General features: G+C 51.2%; 1 protein-coding gene across 4 annotated transcripts in view; it reads right to left on the bottom strand.

Moving 5' to 3' along the window:
* The window catches only part of LOC116948809 (putative oxidoreductase ZK1290.5), a 123,365-nt gene that overhangs the window by 48,871 nt on the left and 56,746 nt on the right, over nucleotides 1-17,748 (bottom strand). For all 4 annotated transcript variants that reach the window (XR_012945952.1, XM_032965923.2, XM_032965921.2 and 1 more), the window contains one exon: nucleotides 15,071-15,162. Coding sequence is in view for 3 of the 4 variants with exons in the window: in XM_032965923.2 (XP_032821814.1) it covers nucleotides 15,071-15,162 (92 nt within the window). In the remaining variant the exon portion in view is untranslated. The remainder of the gene's footprint in view (nucleotides 1-15,070; nucleotides 15,163-17,748) is intronic.

Below are 17,748 nucleotides of genomic sequence, written 5' to 3'. Positions count from 1 at the left end.
CCACCCAACACAGCCAATTAGTAAGGTTTTTCACGTAAACAGAACATGCCAATTCGTCACTAGTACAGCACACCCGGTGTGTTGGAGAGACAATCCACAACAACATTTATGATGAGCGTAGATATGTTTGTCATCACGGTGGGAACTGCATAACTACGGAACTTTGATGTGGCCATGACTGGAACCGTGGCATACCCATCATCAATCTCTTGCACAGATGTCTCTCTCTCTCTCACTCTGCTCCCTCTAGCACTCGTTTTCTCTCCTTGTAGCGTTCGCTCTTTACCCTCCCGTCTTCACCTTTGATGTGTGTGGGGCGGGGGGGGGCCCTATTTTTAAAAGGCGCTTTTATCTTCTTGGAGATGACATCCTTCATCCATTCCCCAAGCGGGACTGTAATCTTAACCGTGTGCATTGCAAGCAGCCTTCGAGGGTGTCGCAGCTCATTCTACGGGAGAGACGCGTGTTTCCGCGGGCGAATGCATCTTGTTGTTTTTAACCGAGGACCTTCCGCACCCAATAGACTGCACTGCATCTGTTCTCTGTGTTCACACACGGTAGATAAAACATATTACGGAGTCTGTCGCCCTTCCAACTATTATCCAGCAGCATATGTTTAAGCAAGCAAATTCTGGGCCAGGTTCCAAAATGTTGGGTCTTCATACGAAGCAGTCTGATCTGTCCACAGACTTGCAAGGCTGAAGGTGAGGCCTTTGTAGGTATCATGGCAGACAATTCAATGTGGCTACTGCGTACCGTTCCGTATTGACCATAGCTCATCAGTATTCGACAGTACTATTAAATACACTGTAGCCCTTCCACACAACAGCCAAGACTGTGCCTATTCTAGATTTGAAGCTTTCGTGACTGCAAGGATTCATACTCTGGTTTTTTTCCGGTAAAGTCACGTAGGTAAAAAATTAATTAAAAACAAATTAATGAAAACAACTAATTGTGCCTATTGCTTGGAGGCAGAGAGCGGCTCTAGCCGTGAGTGAATTCATGCATCCGAGAGTCTTACACTCGCGACACATGCATCAACTCTGACACACAAATAATCCATTATTTGTGTGTCAGTGCGGGCTGGTGAAGCAGTGAGCCAGTTCCAATGCAGACATCACTTGCGATTGACGTTAGCCGTGGCCAGGAATCTAACTCAGGTGGCTGGCTTGATAACCGCAGCAGCGCTCCTCCCACCCACAACACAACGTGGCACGACAATGCTTGCTCCCTTCTGCAAAGCCAGACAGAAATGATGACAGATGCAATCGGCTGATATATTGCAAAGCGACCTATGAGAGAAGACATCGCGAGTACACTGTGCTGCCTTGCCCATTGTGTGAGTGGATCCCTTTGCAGCTGTCTGTCAAATAAGCCTTCAAAAGTGGACCTGGATAAATGACAGTAAATGCTATAACATTGTACGGCTGGATTGGGACTCAAACTCATGATGCTCGAGCACTTGGCTGATCACGGGAATTAATTTGGGACTTGATGGACATATCTCTGCAGAAGCGGCTCGCATCGCTCCGACACAGTGAGGGCATTCGGTGAGTGACAATCCACTGGAAAGTTGCAGGCCGGGTTGACACTCACTCACTCCACTTGCGCTACACCTGGTCCATCGTGAATGGGAGAGCGGAATTCAAGCGCGAGGAGTTGGCAACACCAACTCGGCTCACAGGCAGTGGCCGGGCCTGGACCATAAACTCCCCACGTTTGAGGATGCGGTTCAATGTCGTGTGGGGGAGTGCTGCAGGGCCTCTCCGCATTACTGCCTCATGGGCAGGGGCAGGGCCCACCCCCCCCCCCCCCCTCGAGCCACCCGCGGTGGCCCTACAGCCCTGCCCTTTGTTAGCGGGACGTCAGTAGTGGAGGCGGAGGGCATTGACAAAATAAATCATTATTATCCCGAACGCTGCCAGTGCTTCCTTCCTGCGCCTGCTTGCGAGCGGCACAATGCAGAGCCGCGGTGGGACGGTGCGTGGGGGGGCGGCGTGAGTCACCGGGCGGCGCGGGGCAAGAGAAGCGAAACCGGCGGGGGCTACGCTCTCGTGCCGTGAATAATCCCTCCTTTCTCCATTGCCCAGGCAACCAAACTGAAACTCAACAGTTTTATGTGAGGGTTTTCTTCTTTAAGTGAGATCTTTTCTTTTTTGCTTGTTAAAATCAAGGTCACTTTGGTTTTCTTAGTGGGTTTTTTTCCTTGTTTATGTTTTTTTTAAAAACCAACCCCACTGTTTTATATTTTAAACTTTTAAGCTCTACTTCTTTCGATATCATTTGGAATAACACTATATTATAAATGCAACAATTTCACCTACTTGTTCACTAAGCTTTTTCTATACAATGTTAACAATGCTTCTGAGCAATAGAGTGAGAAAATAATTATATCATGATGCAACATAATTTCACTGATATTGTACCACGTTGGTCAAACTATCAAGAAAATAAACATTAAACATGAAACACGCAACTTGCTTTTAGATGTATATATTTTGTTACGCTCATGACTAAATGCGGCCCATAATTCCTCTTGGGTACATAAAATAATACTACTTTCATAAATCAACCAGCGTCATCCTATGGAGTGGTCTGCTTCTGCCACCATAATGTGGAATTCCTAACACACTGGCTTTGAGCAAAAATAACCATATGAGCACCAAGTAAACGTTTACCCGGTAAATACTGTACGTAGTGATATTTTCAAGGGACCTAATTGTATAATTATCGCGAAGGGAATGTTTGTGTTAAACGTCGGTCCACTTGAGGCCACTTAACACGCATTCACACCCCTACACCCATCTCTCCGAAGCCCCCACCATGGGTTAGCAATACCAATGCCCACGTTCACGTCATTTTGGGCCAGGTGAGAAACTAAATATTTAAAGTGCGCATTTTCTCCCCAAGCTTGGAAGGGCACGCCGCACCCCGGCGTGATCAGCGTGCTATGGGATGCGTGCGTGCGTGGGCGATGGGACGTGCGTGGGCGATGGGACACGCGTGGGATATGGGACGCACGTGGGCGATGGGATGCACGTGGGCGATGGGATGCACGTGGACGATGGGACGCACGTGGGCGATGGGACGCACGTGGGCGATGGGATGCACGTGGGCTATGGGACGCACGTGGACGATGGGACGCACGTGGGCGATGGGATGCGCGCACGTGTGGGTGCGCTCTCATGCCTACCACGGAGCCGCGCTCGTTTCTGTGAGCGTTTGCAATGATACTTGCAGAGTCAAATCTCCAAAGTTTTAATGAAGGCCCCCGATATGGAGTGATACACCAGGTTGTTGATGTGGAAGTAAACGATGGTGGCTACAGCACAGGCGATGGGGATTTAAAAGTGTGAAATGGCAAAAACTAAATCACAAAACCCAATAAGTTGGATTGTGCCTAATCTCAATAGGTCCTGAAGCTAAGCAGGTTTGGGCCTGGATAATGACCACTGCACCACTGCTCCTCCCACAAGAACAATTTAAATATAAACGGTGTTTAAATATATAAATACATATATGGTGTTCAAATGTAATCGTATCCTAAGAGGGTAGGGGGTGACTGGGGATGTAGCGGGGGTGGTGAGGGCTGGGAAACGTGGAAGAGAGGAGAGAGATCAAAACCAGGGCACATCCTGGGACAAAGCACCCGAGGCCCCAGCACCAACAATGAGCTTCAGGGACACCCGGGGCAGCCAGGGCAGCACCAGCGAACCCCAGAAAATCCTGGGAGGTCAGGGCAGCCAAGGCAACAAGTGAACTGAAAATGCTGCAGTATGCTGCATGTAAATACTTTCACTATCTCGTCCACTCTCACTACGCTTGGATCGCCATGAATCACCATCATCCCCAGCCATGATTAATCCACTGCTCGATGAAGGCCGTTACCCCCCACGATGCAACAATCCATCCAGCTCCCGCACGCGAACTGGACCGACGTTTAACACAAACATTCCTTTCGCGATAATTATACAATTAGGTCCCTTGAAAATATCGTGACCACTTTACATCATCTCTTCTAGCCGTCACGCGTCCTGCCCCAGCCCACTGGTATATCGTAATCGTTTAGCTCACATCGTTAACCTGCGCGTGTTCTCTACTCCGCCGTGAATATACGGAAGGCACGATAATAAAAAGCCCAGTGTGTTTACAGGAATTCTAAATGCGTGTCCAAATGATTGCAAAATGTGAATAACAAAGACACAACACAACGGCACTAAAACACGATACAAGGACCCTTCGTTCTGTATCGCGACCATGAGTCACATACTGCATGACAAGGACATTGTGTTCCCATCCTGAACTTAAAATGTCTATTTTCCCAGAACAAAGTACTATTAAATGTTTAATCTCAAGAAGCAAATGACATTATTGGCTGGTGCTTAGGGCTGGGTATCACATTATATTACTACCATTTACGCACCACATTCAGAACAGTGGACGTTCAAAGATTTCGCGACTTACCATAGGTAACAAATAAAAACGTGAAAGACAATACACAACAGTTAATCGGAGCAAGAGGGCTCCGGTTACCTGTGGCGTATGCGAAATGGCCATGGAAAAGAAAAGGTCACGAGTTTTCACGCCATCTACCACGCCAAAAGCATTCTTATTCACAGCATGACATTTCGCGATCAATGCCATGAATGTATGACCCAACACTTTTTTTGCTCATTATAAAAACAAATGAATACATTTCCTTTCATGTATCCTTCTGGATGCGACACATCATATGCACAGCATGCTTTTTGAAAAAGGTTTGTAATATTCCTCGAAATGGGTGGAGTGTTTTGTGAACGCGGTTGAAGGGTGTGAACGCCACCGCACCTCGCAATCGCTTCCTTCCACCTCCTGGAGCCTACAGATTGGGCACAACTTAACAGCTGTCCTCTCACAATGCCACGCCAACTCACTTTGGGTCACCCTTTGACCTCCGACCTCTGAGTGGCACTCCGAAGATTCGTGTCGAGATGTATTCCGCCAAATTAATGACTGTTTATACATGTGGGAGGAGAACCGGAGCGCCCTCGGAGAGAAATGTTATTGTCTCAGTCTCCAACAATTGTCCCACCCGTGAAAACTTCCCCATCCTGGTTACATCTACAATGCTCTCTCACCACACCATGCGTTTTCCTTACTCCATTCTGCCATACATTACGAGCACCTTCCACAAGAATATGCAGTCCAAAGGCCAGCACTCTCTGACTCAGGTGCTCAATTAAAGGCGAGTTAACCTAGGCGAGGCCCAGAACCGGTTCAGATAATCACCACTGATGTCAGCCGTGTCCGGGAACCAAACCTCGGCCGCCGGGTTCGTAGCGCAGTGCGCCAGCCACCGCACACACGCAAAAACACAGATAAAGAGACAAGAGGCTCCCTGTGTCGCCACATTCAGATTGTCGAAACTTTAGGTGCAACTTTCTGTTCTGGATGTTACCCAGGTCAGCCTCGCAAAAGAGTCAATGCCATTATATGTGTCCTAACGGGTTTGTTTCACCCCCTGGTTAACTAAAGCATACACGAAGATGCAAGCGACCCGAGTAAGCACCCATTAAGATGCGTGTCGCACACATACAGGCACATCACATTCTTTGGCAGTGTTTAAAAAGTAATTTTTTTGCATTTTCAGCGACAACGTGCGGGCAGACGTGTCTACGGAAGATGATATCTGGGGTGCTGTAGGGGTGGGGGCTGGCTGGGTGGGGGCTGGCTGAGTGGGGGCTGGCTGGGAGCTGCGGGGGTGGGGGCTGGCTGGGTGGGGGCTGGCTGGGTGGGGGGGGCTGGCTGGGTGGGGGCTGTGGGGGTGGGGGCTGGCTGGGTGGGGGCTGGCTGGGTGCTGTGGGGGTGGGGGCTGACTGGGTGGGGGCTGGCTGGGTGGGGGCTGCCTCTGGCTGAGGCTCGTGGGAGTGGACGCCCCCCCCTCCCCCTGTGCCAAGATAAAAGCAGAGAAATAAAAACATTAAATCGGGATCTAAAAACCACCACCTTGAGTAAACACAAGGGCAGAGAGGCTACACCCGCATGTTTTGTGGCTGACAGTCCCGAAAAAGAAACCCTCCCCACTTGACAACGAAGTAGAACAACAAAACCCCTCGGGGCTGCGTCTCTCTGCGTGTAAAGTTTAGGGAAGATTTAAACCCCGCCGGTGGCCAGGCAGCCTCACGGCACGCAGCCGGAGCCAGGTTCGTGGGCGCACCTCGGTGGGGGCCACGTGGAAGTGACCGCGTGTTACTGTATCATTGCGGCCGAGTGGACGTTACGGCGAATCTTAGGGGGTGTAACGGTGGATCGATTAATTTGATTGTTAACGCTCGTTACAAGTGCACCGAATCGCGCGTGTAAGAATTGGTGTTTATCGATCATTGCGATATATATTTAGGGGCGGTGATATGACCCAACCGGAGCGGGGTCCGACACTTGTTACAAAGCTTGACGGTTCGAATCCGGTAGGCCACCCCGGTTATTACTGTGGGTGTAGTGACCAACAAATACACGCCAGCTTCTTCACAGTGGAAGTTCAGGATCCCCTCACGTCGTTAGAAACTAGGACATTGTGTGCCGGCATCACGGTGCGGATTTGCCAAATTAGCACAATACCTACAAATGACTAAATTGGGTTTACGCAGAACAACTTTGTCCACTCCTGAAGGCTAAGTCTGAGAAAGAGAACGCATATGTGATAGCCTTTGCAATATAAACATGTCACACGTACCAAATGTACTCAATAATGATTATTATTTATATTAGATTACGTTCCCTTTAAACTTTGACCATTCGTCCGCCCGGTGTCCACGGAGCCCCCCACTGCCACAGGGCACAGCGGCACGTGCCGGCGATCCAGCACTCAGGGGTTGGCGGATCACGCAGAGTCCATCGCGTGCAAGAGACTCCAATCCTGCATGGAAACTAGGTGCTCATCGGATTGAAGTACAGGAAGGTTACTGACATGCGCATGCAGTTTGGAATGTCATTCTTTCTTATTGTGAAAGTTTTCCTTGGATAATCTTGTTTCCTTTCACATGCAAAACACTCATTTCAGTAGTGGCCAAACAGCCCAGAGCAGAAGCCACATGAAAACAAGTTGTGAAACCCAGCGCAGCTTACCTGGTGAAATAAAATGGCCCTATGGTTAATGCGGTCGAGTGATATGCGGAAGAGTGATTGTTGCTAGGCTCCCCTTTACATTAACACTAAACAAAACTGCTCATTTCAGCTCTGTGGAGTCAGATGGGTTGTTGGTTTAGCCATCTCCAGATTAGAGGGAATCTACCGCAGTCTATTTTAAAACGCACTCTCAACCCATGGCTGTTCGATCATTCATGTTCCCGAACCTACCCCTGCCTGCTGTCAGCCGGGCGTGGTGCCGCCCCCACGTCCACCCCCACGTCCACCCCCACGTCCACCCCCACGACCACGGTGGTATCGCCGACTGGGCAGACGGGAAGGGCGGCACACGCCCCAGGAGCCGTCGGCGTGCTTCTGAAACCGTCCGTGGCATCCACACCCAAGCCGTTTCCCGTGGACAGCCGTCCGATCGCTGTCACAAATAACTCGACGTCACCTTGTTCGAACATTCATCGGCACGGCCTCTGTGTTGTTGTTGTTGTTGTTTTTATTACAACTCGCAGCGATCTGCAGTATCTGCAGCGAATAAGTAAAACGACACCGACTGGAAAGTAGATGTTAAATGCCCTATGGTAGCATGCACATTACAGGCCACATCTGTGCTGTGTTGGAGCCAAAATGTTTCACCGTGGTAAAATACCTTCAACTTTGGTCGAAACGGTACAACAGTGTTGTGCCTATGAACCCAGATATGCGACTTCGATTCCCGGCCATGGCTAACATGAGTGGCGAGCGAAATCCGAGCCGGTCCCGCGTGCCCTCACCGCGTCAGCAAGGGCGGCACACAACTCCCACGACTGACCGTGGATTCACCAAGGCCTGTAAATGATGAGCATTTTAAATGTAAAACAATCATTCAATGATACCTGATTTTATATAGAGTTGGGGAGGACATGCTGCTTAATGATGAGCTGCAGCCAAGCAAGGGAGTAAGGCCTGAGAGGGGGCATCCTCCATGGAAATGGGACAACGAGATGGCACCAGATGGGGCAAGGCTTTCATCCAGCAGTGAATAGATCATGGCTGATGATGAGTGCCTCCCCTGGCTGCAGGGATCACGTGACCTACATGCCCACCACATACGTACGAAACGACATGTATCAATCCTCACACGAGTGATGAGATGCTGTGGATGAATCGTTGAGCTGAAGAATCGATATTGAGATGAAGAATTGATATTGAGATGAAGAATCGATATTGAGATGAAGAATTGATATGATGACGCTGCTGCCGTTGCACGCACAGGGCAGTGCAACGCTGCCTTCGTAGCCGTTTGACACTGCCTCGGGGCTGCTGTGAGAGATAGAATCGCACACGTGTGTTCTCTCTCAAAAATCTCTCTCATACCTCATCTGCAGAGACCCTTGCTGTGGGTCAACCCGTATTCATAACAAATGCCTGCACTCTGCTCCGTTGGTCAGGAGTCGACGCCTGCACTTTGTGTCTCGGGGAGATTTTAATGCCGTCTTGAGGTTTGCAGCTTTGTTTTGTTCAAAAGTATTTCTCACGTCTTTGCCAGCAAACATTACGCAGAGTGAGAACAAGGTCAAAATGAAATGAAGATTACTATAAAAATAACAAAGCAACGATCCATCATTTACGTGCATAGGCTGTCCCGCGGAAAGTATTCTTAGAAAGCATCTACGAAGGCCAGGCAATGCAGATTGGTAACGGGACTAGCACCACATCTGACCACATTTGTCTTCCTGGCGACAATTTTGAACACGTTGCACCAGGCACTAATTTTCGGCTCAGATATTACATTTCCATAGGTGATGTGCGTGCGCGTAAATTGAACTTGGGAGTGTGAGGATCACAGCACAGTGCTGTAAGTGGTACGATGTGCGGCACACGCGCGCACACGCGTACACGTTCACACGCGCGCACACGTGTACACGTTCACACGTGTACACGTTCACACGCGCGCGTACACGTTCACACGCGCGCACACGCGTACACGTTCACACACGCGTACACGTTCACACGCGCGCACACGTGTACACGTTCACACACGCACACACACCTACACGTTCACACGCGCGCGTACACGTTCACACACGCGCACACGTGTACACGTTCACACACGCACACACACGTACACGTTCACACGCGCGCACACGTGTACACGTTCACACGCGCGCGTACACGTTCACATGCGCGCGTACAAGCAAGACCGGCTGGGCGTCACCGTGCCCCACCATTCGCACTGCTACCCATCAACCGTGCTCGGTGCACTACCACAGCGTGTGCCGTCTGCCACGAGTTGCGTTAAAAACCTCCCGCGACCATTTGTGAGGGTCAGGCCACTCCCTGGCCGAGTAGTAAACTTAAGGGAGTCCTGGAGGATGGCACTCAAGTTACGTTGCTCCGGGTACTCAATGATGAATTATTACAACTTAGTCGAGGGTATTTTTGTATGGTATAGGGAGGGATGCTACTGTAGTGTAGTGGTCAGCACGCAGTTTAAACAAGGACACAAGTTTCTTAAATCCCCCCCCCCCGTGCCTCTGTTCACCCAGCAGTAGAAATGGGTTCACCGCAGGTCATTGACCAGCAGGTGAAGGGCAAAGTGTGCGCACTCTCACCTCTTCCCACACAGCTGGCCAGTGTGGAAGAGTAGACCAAAACACCCTCCAGAGAGGCTCTCCAAAGCTCCCTCCCGTGGAGGCCCTTCCGCCAGCAGTGGCCTGATCGAGCACTTGCAGCGTCGAACATTCACCCCTTGCCACATATTTGTGCAATAATTGCAAGTGACGTCCAAATTCCCAAACGTACACCTCATTGCAGACTGCGCTACCCTGGCAGCTCCTTGCAGAAATCGCGGCGCGATGGCGGGAAGCGTGCACACCGGCCGGGTGTCAGAGGGCTCAACGCGAGGCCGATCTTGGCGTTCCGTAACGTCCGTCTTTCATGTACGGCTTCTCCGCAGGTGCCTGTCGCAGGACAGATGTGGTGCATCGCTGGGCTCTCACCTGGTGCTTTATAAGTGGAATGATTGATTCAGCGGCCATTTCTCCTCTGATTTAGCCAATGGCAGATGGAGTTAACCTATTGCACCTGCATTGCAAACCCATACCTGTGAACGCACACGTGCAACTCAACCACATACATGCGCGTTTGATGAAATGCACACTTTCGCTGCACACACAAACACACGCGCGTACACACACACACGCTCGCGCGTACACACACAAACGCACATTAAAGGCCGACCACATCCAGTCTAAAGAAAGCCATATGTCGTGTGGCCAAAAATGTTTAAGGAGATGCTTTGACCACACGTCCTTACAAGTACTTCTCAAAGAGCATTTATCTGACAGCTGCAATGAGGGCTTGAAATATAGACTATGCATCCTTAGGGTCTTTGGGCTGCACTGTGTCCTCTCTGTCTTAATTAGGGGCATTCGGAGATAAGGGCAAACCAGGCAAACCGAGGGAGATGGGCACGAACACGTGCCGCTACAAAGCAACCACATCGCACCGCAGCGCTGGATGCTAAAGCACGTCGGCACAAGAGGATGCGTTTGTGGCTGAACACCATTGTTGTTCCCTCACTGCATGCTGCTGTTGTGATGGACATCTGTATATAAAAAAAGAGCTTCAAAGCTCATCGGATTTCTCCAGGATAAACGCAGATTCCGATTCTGGTTCTTAAAGCGTTGTTCTCAATGCAAGCGTAAACCATTAGCCTCCTGGTGTTGGTTTTTGTCGGCTTTTAGTAGTTATGCTGGAAAAAATGTGGGCGATAGAAACCTTCACACAAGGTCTATCCGCAGTGCGTTTATCTCGGAGATGCCAACAAACCAAAACTTTAGTGAGGCCCTCCTCAGGCCCAGCCTTGGAGCCCAGCCCTGGTCCTGGACTCAGGACCAGGGCTGGGCTCCAAGGAAGAGGACGAAGAAGAGAAAGCAGAACGCCAGACGATGACGAAGTGCCCGCCGAGTGGGAGTCGGGGTTCTGGGTGTGGAGGAGGGGCCGGTGGTCAGCAGTGCATCTTAAAGTGCAAAAAACAAGGCGCTTCAGGGAAGCTGGGCAGAGATGGCTGCACAAGCAAACTGATAAAAACCCAAAGGTCGTGATTTACTCATTGAGTAAACCTTTCCACGGGTCTCTGAGTACACAAAACAGGCACAGAGCTAACAATGCAGTCCATTAAGTGAGGGTCCATTACACCCCCCAATGTACATCTCCCTGTGCTGTTTAGTGGCTTTCTAGACGATGGACCACGAGGTGCTGGGTGAGTGCTGGGTGACAGGCATCACCCAAGTAATGACCAACATTACCGCTGCATGCCACTTGGACCGCTGTCATTCCGAAAGCGGTGGGTGGTTGTTGACGGGTGTCATCTGCTAACTCGTGGGCCCTGACGATGACGATGCTGTTAAATCATTTGCCAGCGTGGAGATTATTGCTCATGGCCCAAATATTTACTTTCGAACATTACCCCAAGATACAATTCCATAAAAAAACTATTCATCCAGGTTTCTCTTACGAAACACAGCAAGCCTCAAGGCAGTGACTCTTCCTTGGATGTATTAATCATGATTGATATGCGCAATATGCTCTTGACATTAAATCATTGCTTCAGTTTAACTCCTGGAAACCTGGGCTTGCGGGGTGGTGGCACAGTGACGGGCGCACGTTGCTCTGATCGCGACCACCCGAGTTCAAGTCCTGGCCATGGCGAACGTCAGCGGCGAGTGACGTGCGAATCCGTTTTGGGCTCCCTCCCCTCACCATTGCAGCATGGTGAGGAATGTTAAAACAACCCCCCAACCCCCCAGAACTAAAATGGCATGGGGAAGCTTTCATCCAGCAGTGGATTGACAGCAAACTGTAATTTATTATTCTTCTTCTTAAGGAGTACCGCTGTTTTATTAACAAAAGGCTAAATTGGCCAGTTAGAGACAGCGGTGGGTTGGTACGACCTCGTAAGGTTAGGGCCGGACCACCTATGTAGGCCCCAAGCTGTGCCAAGCATCTTCAAACAGCGTGGGGTAGGTGGTTTGTGTCATCAGCGCCCTGCTCTAAAACCACGCGCAACTAGAATGTCGTCGTTAAATCGGGCGACGTTGCTTCTCCAAGCAATAAAAATCCCCTTTCAACCGACTGAGAACAGAAAAAGATCGGGTTGGGTGTACATAGTCTTATTTTTCCAGGAAAGTATCAAGATTGCTTTTCAGGTGGATCCTGCAATAGGATGTTTGGCCAGCTTGTTAAGGAGTTGTTTTGCACGTGGGAGGAAATGAGATGACCTGGCTAGGAACCTCGTGGACACCCTCCGTTGGATCGGCATCGTGGCTCTGCTCATAACGAAAACAAATTTTCAGCCCTTCGTCGAAATCCGCTTCTGGACGAACGCCCCCCCGCGCTGACACCTTGTGGGTCACCGGGGTTGTCTCACCACGAATCACCACCCCGGTCAGCGCGTGCTGGCAAGGGAGGAGCGTCCGAGACCGGTTCAAATATCACTCGACCCTGGTGCGAACCGCAGCTGAGAATCAAACTCAAGCCACCGGGTTCATAGCACAACGTGCTAACCACTGCGCCACCGCTCCACCCGGTCCCTACAATATTGTGAGGCGTACACTGCATACGTACCGTATATTGTTACAATAACATTCAATAACATAATTTACGTGTGTATATATCGTCAATAACACCCGACCCCAACCTCGCTTAGATTCCTGCCTGGAAAGCTTCACCGTCGCCAGGACGGTTATTTTGTCGTAGGCTGCTGGCGCGGGGCAGTGGGGAAGGAAGTCCCATGGATGTGAGGGTGCTGCGCTGTTCGTGCTGACGAGACAGCGCCGCGCCAGCGGTGGCTCGGTGCCACAAGCCGTGTTTCACTGAGACACGGTAAACCTTTACACCTGCCAAAAAACATCTACGAAGCAGATTTTTTTTAAATAAACCTTACGTTTACGTGAATTCTGCACCGATTCACCGGGACAGACACACACGACCACACAGGACCAGCTCCGTTCCTCTCTCTGCCTGTCCCTCTATCTTTCCATCCATCTGCATATCTGTCAAGCTCCCCCATCACCCACCTCTTCACCCTTACCCCACTTTTCCCCTCCACCCCATCCCCCACCTCCCCATCTCATCTCCTTGCCACTGCTCTCACCCGCTCCTGTCTCGCGAGTCCCATCCTGGCCGTGTCACAGGCCGGGCTGCCCCCCCGGGGGGACCAAGGGGTTGCCAGCTACGGCTTCTGCAGGGGGACCCCGGCTAGAAAGGTCCCCGGCGTTCGTGCGCAGACACCGGCAGCGGCGCGGCTGTACCCTGGCAAGCAGCCCCATTAAGAAAAACAAATATCCCGCCCCGATGTTGTCCACGTGTCGTGTGTGTGCGTGCCGTGCGTGTCGTGCGTGTTTGTGCGCGGAGGTGTGAAGAGCGGCGGTACAGTCGTTGGCGCGCTGCGCTATGAACCCGGCGATCCAAGTTCAGTTCCTGTTCGGGACCAATAACAGTGACGAATATCTGGACCGAGTCCTGGGACTCCCCTAGGTCAACACAGCCTTAAATGAGTAACTGGTGAAGGATGTAAATAACATCGGCACTGGGGCCACTCACCCCCTCGTGTGCTGTGCCATGATCCATAGGCGCTACTCGCTAACAGCACTTGTCCCAACGGCCTGAGTTGGCCACACGGAGAATCCTGTCTTTGTGTGCATGTGTGTCTGTGTGTGCCTGCGCAAATAAAGACAAAGATTCCCTGTTTAGTTTCTCGCTAACAGCAGCGAGCGCTATAAGAAAGCAACTGAAACACGTCCGTCAATAACACGGTGTTATTGACGGACGTGTTGAGTTTAAAGCGGTGTTAGTGACGAATATGTTGATTTCTTTCCGTTATTTGTGCTTCTATCCCACTGCCCGTGCAGCAAACTTCGCCAAATATTGCGATTTAATAAGACACGTGGAGCCTGAAGCCGGTCACTGGAGACCAAATGCAGAGGTGGGGATCGACTAAAGCCAGCAAACTGGTCAACAATAACAACAGAGATGGCTGAGGCCTCTTGCCACCAGTGGGCCGCTCAGGACCAACAGGGCCGGATCTGCACCTCGGATCGCGCTTTTATTTTAAGTGAAGCGCTTCATAGCGGTGTGTTTTTTTGTTTGAGTTCCCATCCTCTCGAGGCTTCGTTTTTTAACGGCTGGGCCGCCGTGTCGTTAGATGATTTTTTTTTTTATTGAGCGTCGCCAATGAACGTGGCGAAGGGGGCAACGACAAAGGAGCTGGGACCCCCCCCCCCTCACGAGGGGCGCGGTAAAACTTCAAACAGAAACCCCGGGCACTGCTTTGGCGGTCGTGTAGAAACGCAGACCCCTAAATACTTTACCATCACCATCGCTAAATAATACGACAATAATAACCATCCGGTATCTTAGGCCAACGTTTCCCTGCTCGAAGCCCTCCTTTTTCAGAGCAAAGAGAAAGCAAGGACATTACTGCTGGAACGTGGCATTCTAAAAAAAGTCGTAATTTAATAATGCTGCAATTTGATTTTAACAGATAGCCCTTCACGACGTGGTGTCTCAGATTCCGGGTTATACCAAAGTATTCCGTGGAGATGTTTGGTGTTTCCAAACACAATAACTAAGTTTAAAGTGCGTGGCATCAGTTGGAGTTATTCCTATCCATGAAGTACAAATTGCAATAGAAAATGTTGAAAATATCTACCGCACATAACACTCGATTCAAAAGCCAACAGCTCTCCCACGAAGGGGAAAATGTGTGCAGAAGACGAAGAAGCTGTTCCATTCAGCATGCGGACGTTTGGGTAGGCGTACCGTTACACCAATTACAATCACACGTGGTATTTGACTCGCATCCTCGTGCTTTCGTTTCACCATGGGAGATGCCGGAGCAGGGCTGTGAAACCAAAGCAGCCGACCGAGTGAGAGGCAAGTGGAGAGGAGCCCGGCGCGCCCCACGCACCTGGTTCACGTGCGGGGTGACGTCGCAGTCTTCCTGCAGCTCTTCCACGTGGTGCTGCTGAAAGTTGCTCACTCCAATCGCCTTGCAGATGCCTGCACACGAACAGAGGTGGTCAAATACGGACACCCCTCACCGCGCAGCCACTGACGGACGGTCGGAAGTGCCGCCAGCCACCGGTAACGAAGGGCAGGACGGCGCACAAGGCGAGAGCGGCATGGTCACAGCACCACGCCCGGCCGCCTTTGTCTCCCCAGTGCCGGTGTCCACGCACCGCCACCCGGTACTCATTTAAGGCCGAGTCTACACAGGGGAGTTCCAGGACCAATTCTCATATCGCTCACCACTGATGTTAGCGGTGGTGAGCGATCAAATCCATTTTTTGCCTATGTAGCAGTGATATTACCACAGTATTTGTGCCAGGTTAGGTGCAGTTTGCAGCCGTGGCATGGTGAAGGTTTGCTTGCAGGAGGTCACATGACAGACCCAGGTGCCATAGGTTAACAGACCGGAGTGACCAGCAGGTCCACCACTTACGCTCCCACTGCGCTAACTCGCTGTGTAATAGTCCATTACACTGCTCATTGTTGTAAGGATTCCTCCTCCACCTCCTGCTGTTGCGACTGCAAGCAACTGCAAATGGCATCATTCACGAGCCTCCTTCACAGAGGTAGATCGTGACACCTCTGATACTGGCCTTTGGCAAGTCCGTTCATCTCCAGGTCCTCCTGTACCATGTCAGCTAATTATCTGGCTCATTCCGCACTCGTGCAGCTAGTCGGCCAAACCGAAGCTGCTTGAGCAAAGAGTGGCTGGGCGCTGCAACCTCGCCTGCCAGACATGGCCACTGCTGGGGCATTGTTCAAATCTTGTACTGCTACCTGTGCTAAGCTTTGTGATTATGTGAGGTCATGCAGACCGCTGAAGGCTCATGGACTTGCTATAGTAGGATAAATCCAGATGCTATAGGGTAGCTGGATGCACTGACGGTAATTGTGACTTCTGGGAAACTCTGACTCAGTTTCTCTCGTTGCCACATTTCAACCGTTCCACGCTTTATTCCTTATTGTGAACAAAGCTCCTCCACCGCACGTTACTGCTAGGGGCGGCTGTCACAGGCTTCCCAGCGGCATCGCTCAAGCACAAACTCCGAACAGACCGATGCAGACACTGCAGATACCAACCAGTGGGATGTCCTCCCGTACCATGTCACTGGACCCTGCTGCTTGCTATAGCCTGGGTTGTGCTCATTTGAACCACTCCAGATGAGCTCACAAAAAATGCCCAAGCAAGTGGTAGCTTAGGCCTAATGAGCCACCTAATGCAGTCCTGCCTAAATGGTGAGGACATTCAATAAATCTGCCTAGATAGCTCTGTATCCAGGATCTCACAATGTCCAATGTTTCTAGTCCGACACGCGTGTTCACAAAGCAACAGACACATGCGAACGTGCGCACGACAATATGCTTAGATGCACATGTGAACATGCGCATAAACATTCCCACATGCTCGCGTATAGAAAAAAAAATGCAATAAAAACACATGTACAGACAGTCCAGATACACAAGCACAACCACCTTCAACGACAGAGAGCCAGCGTCGCAGTCACACATCAGCAGCTTTCACCCAGCAAGCTTCACCTCTCTTAACGGTTCTCGGGAAGGTTAAATGAGTTGCCCTGCTCAGTATATTGGGCGGCGTGTGCTACGCGACACGCAGATGGGCCTCTCCATCTGTCCTTTTCCAAGCTTGGCGTGCGTGCGCGCATTTGCACGTACGCGTGAATGAGACCTAATAACTCTCCCACAGAGGCACTGATCGTGCGTGCTGTGGGAGGGCGTCTCTCACGTTTATTGCCCAGTGACTGAGGGTCACCCCTGGGGCCGGTGCTATCCCAAGTGGCCTCCCTCCGCCGGCTCGACCTTAAATTAACGTCCAGCGAAAGCCTCCCCTCAGCTGACGGGGAGCGTAGCGGAGGAGAGGCAGTGACATCGCGCTGAGGAGAGGCCCCGGGGGGGAGGGGGGAGTCTGAGTGTGTGTGGGGCGAGAAAACCGTATATTTTATGGAGAAAAGGTGGGGGGGGGGGGGGGGGAGACGTTGGAGCGGCGGTGATGTAAACAACAGCGAGAGTGCCAAGGGCATGGAAAAATAAACGAGCGAGAACTTTTGTGGCCGACACGCAGGTGAACGGGATCGTAAAAGCGCGGCCAGGCGGCCAGATCGGAGGCCTGGCACCGTTGAGGCATCGACTGCACCGCGCACCGCGACGGGACGCCCAATGTACGCCAGCCGTTTTCCCCGACTCCTTTGCGCGGGACGGTCCTCTTCGCTTTAACTAGAATAACAAAACCGCCTCGCCGACCTCGTAGGGGAGCGTAAACCGTCACCACGTGAACGCCGCTCATCCTCGCCAAAGCGGATTTTGGCTGTTGGCCGTCGAACAAAGGAGACGGTCTCCCCATCGCGCTCCTTCGGATGCGCTTCAGCGGCCGTCTGGAATGCTCTTCCTTCCGATATTAGGAAGCCACTGGAGCAATGCACTGTTAAATCATCAAGGGTGAAAACTAATTTCTTTAGAACTGCTTTTTGTGTGTCAGTTTGTCGTCCTTCCCCCGCACCTCCAATTCGCCACGGTTGGCTATGCAGGGTGCGAACGAAGTTCAACGTGCGTACGGACAAC

The sequence above is a fragment of the Petromyzon marinus genome, chromosome 35 (assembly GCF_048934315.1).
Source record: "Petromyzon marinus isolate PM22_M1 ecotype Great Lakes invasive population chromosome 35, UKy_Petmar_22M1.pri1.0, whole genome shotgun sequence".
In the NCBI taxonomy this organism is placed as follows: domain Eukaryota; kingdom Metazoa; phylum Chordata; class Hyperoartia; order Petromyzontiformes; family Petromyzontidae; genus Petromyzon; species Petromyzon marinus.
The sequence above is the reverse complement of the archived record's forward strand: the minus strand, read 5'-3'. Positions and strand labels throughout refer to the sequence as shown.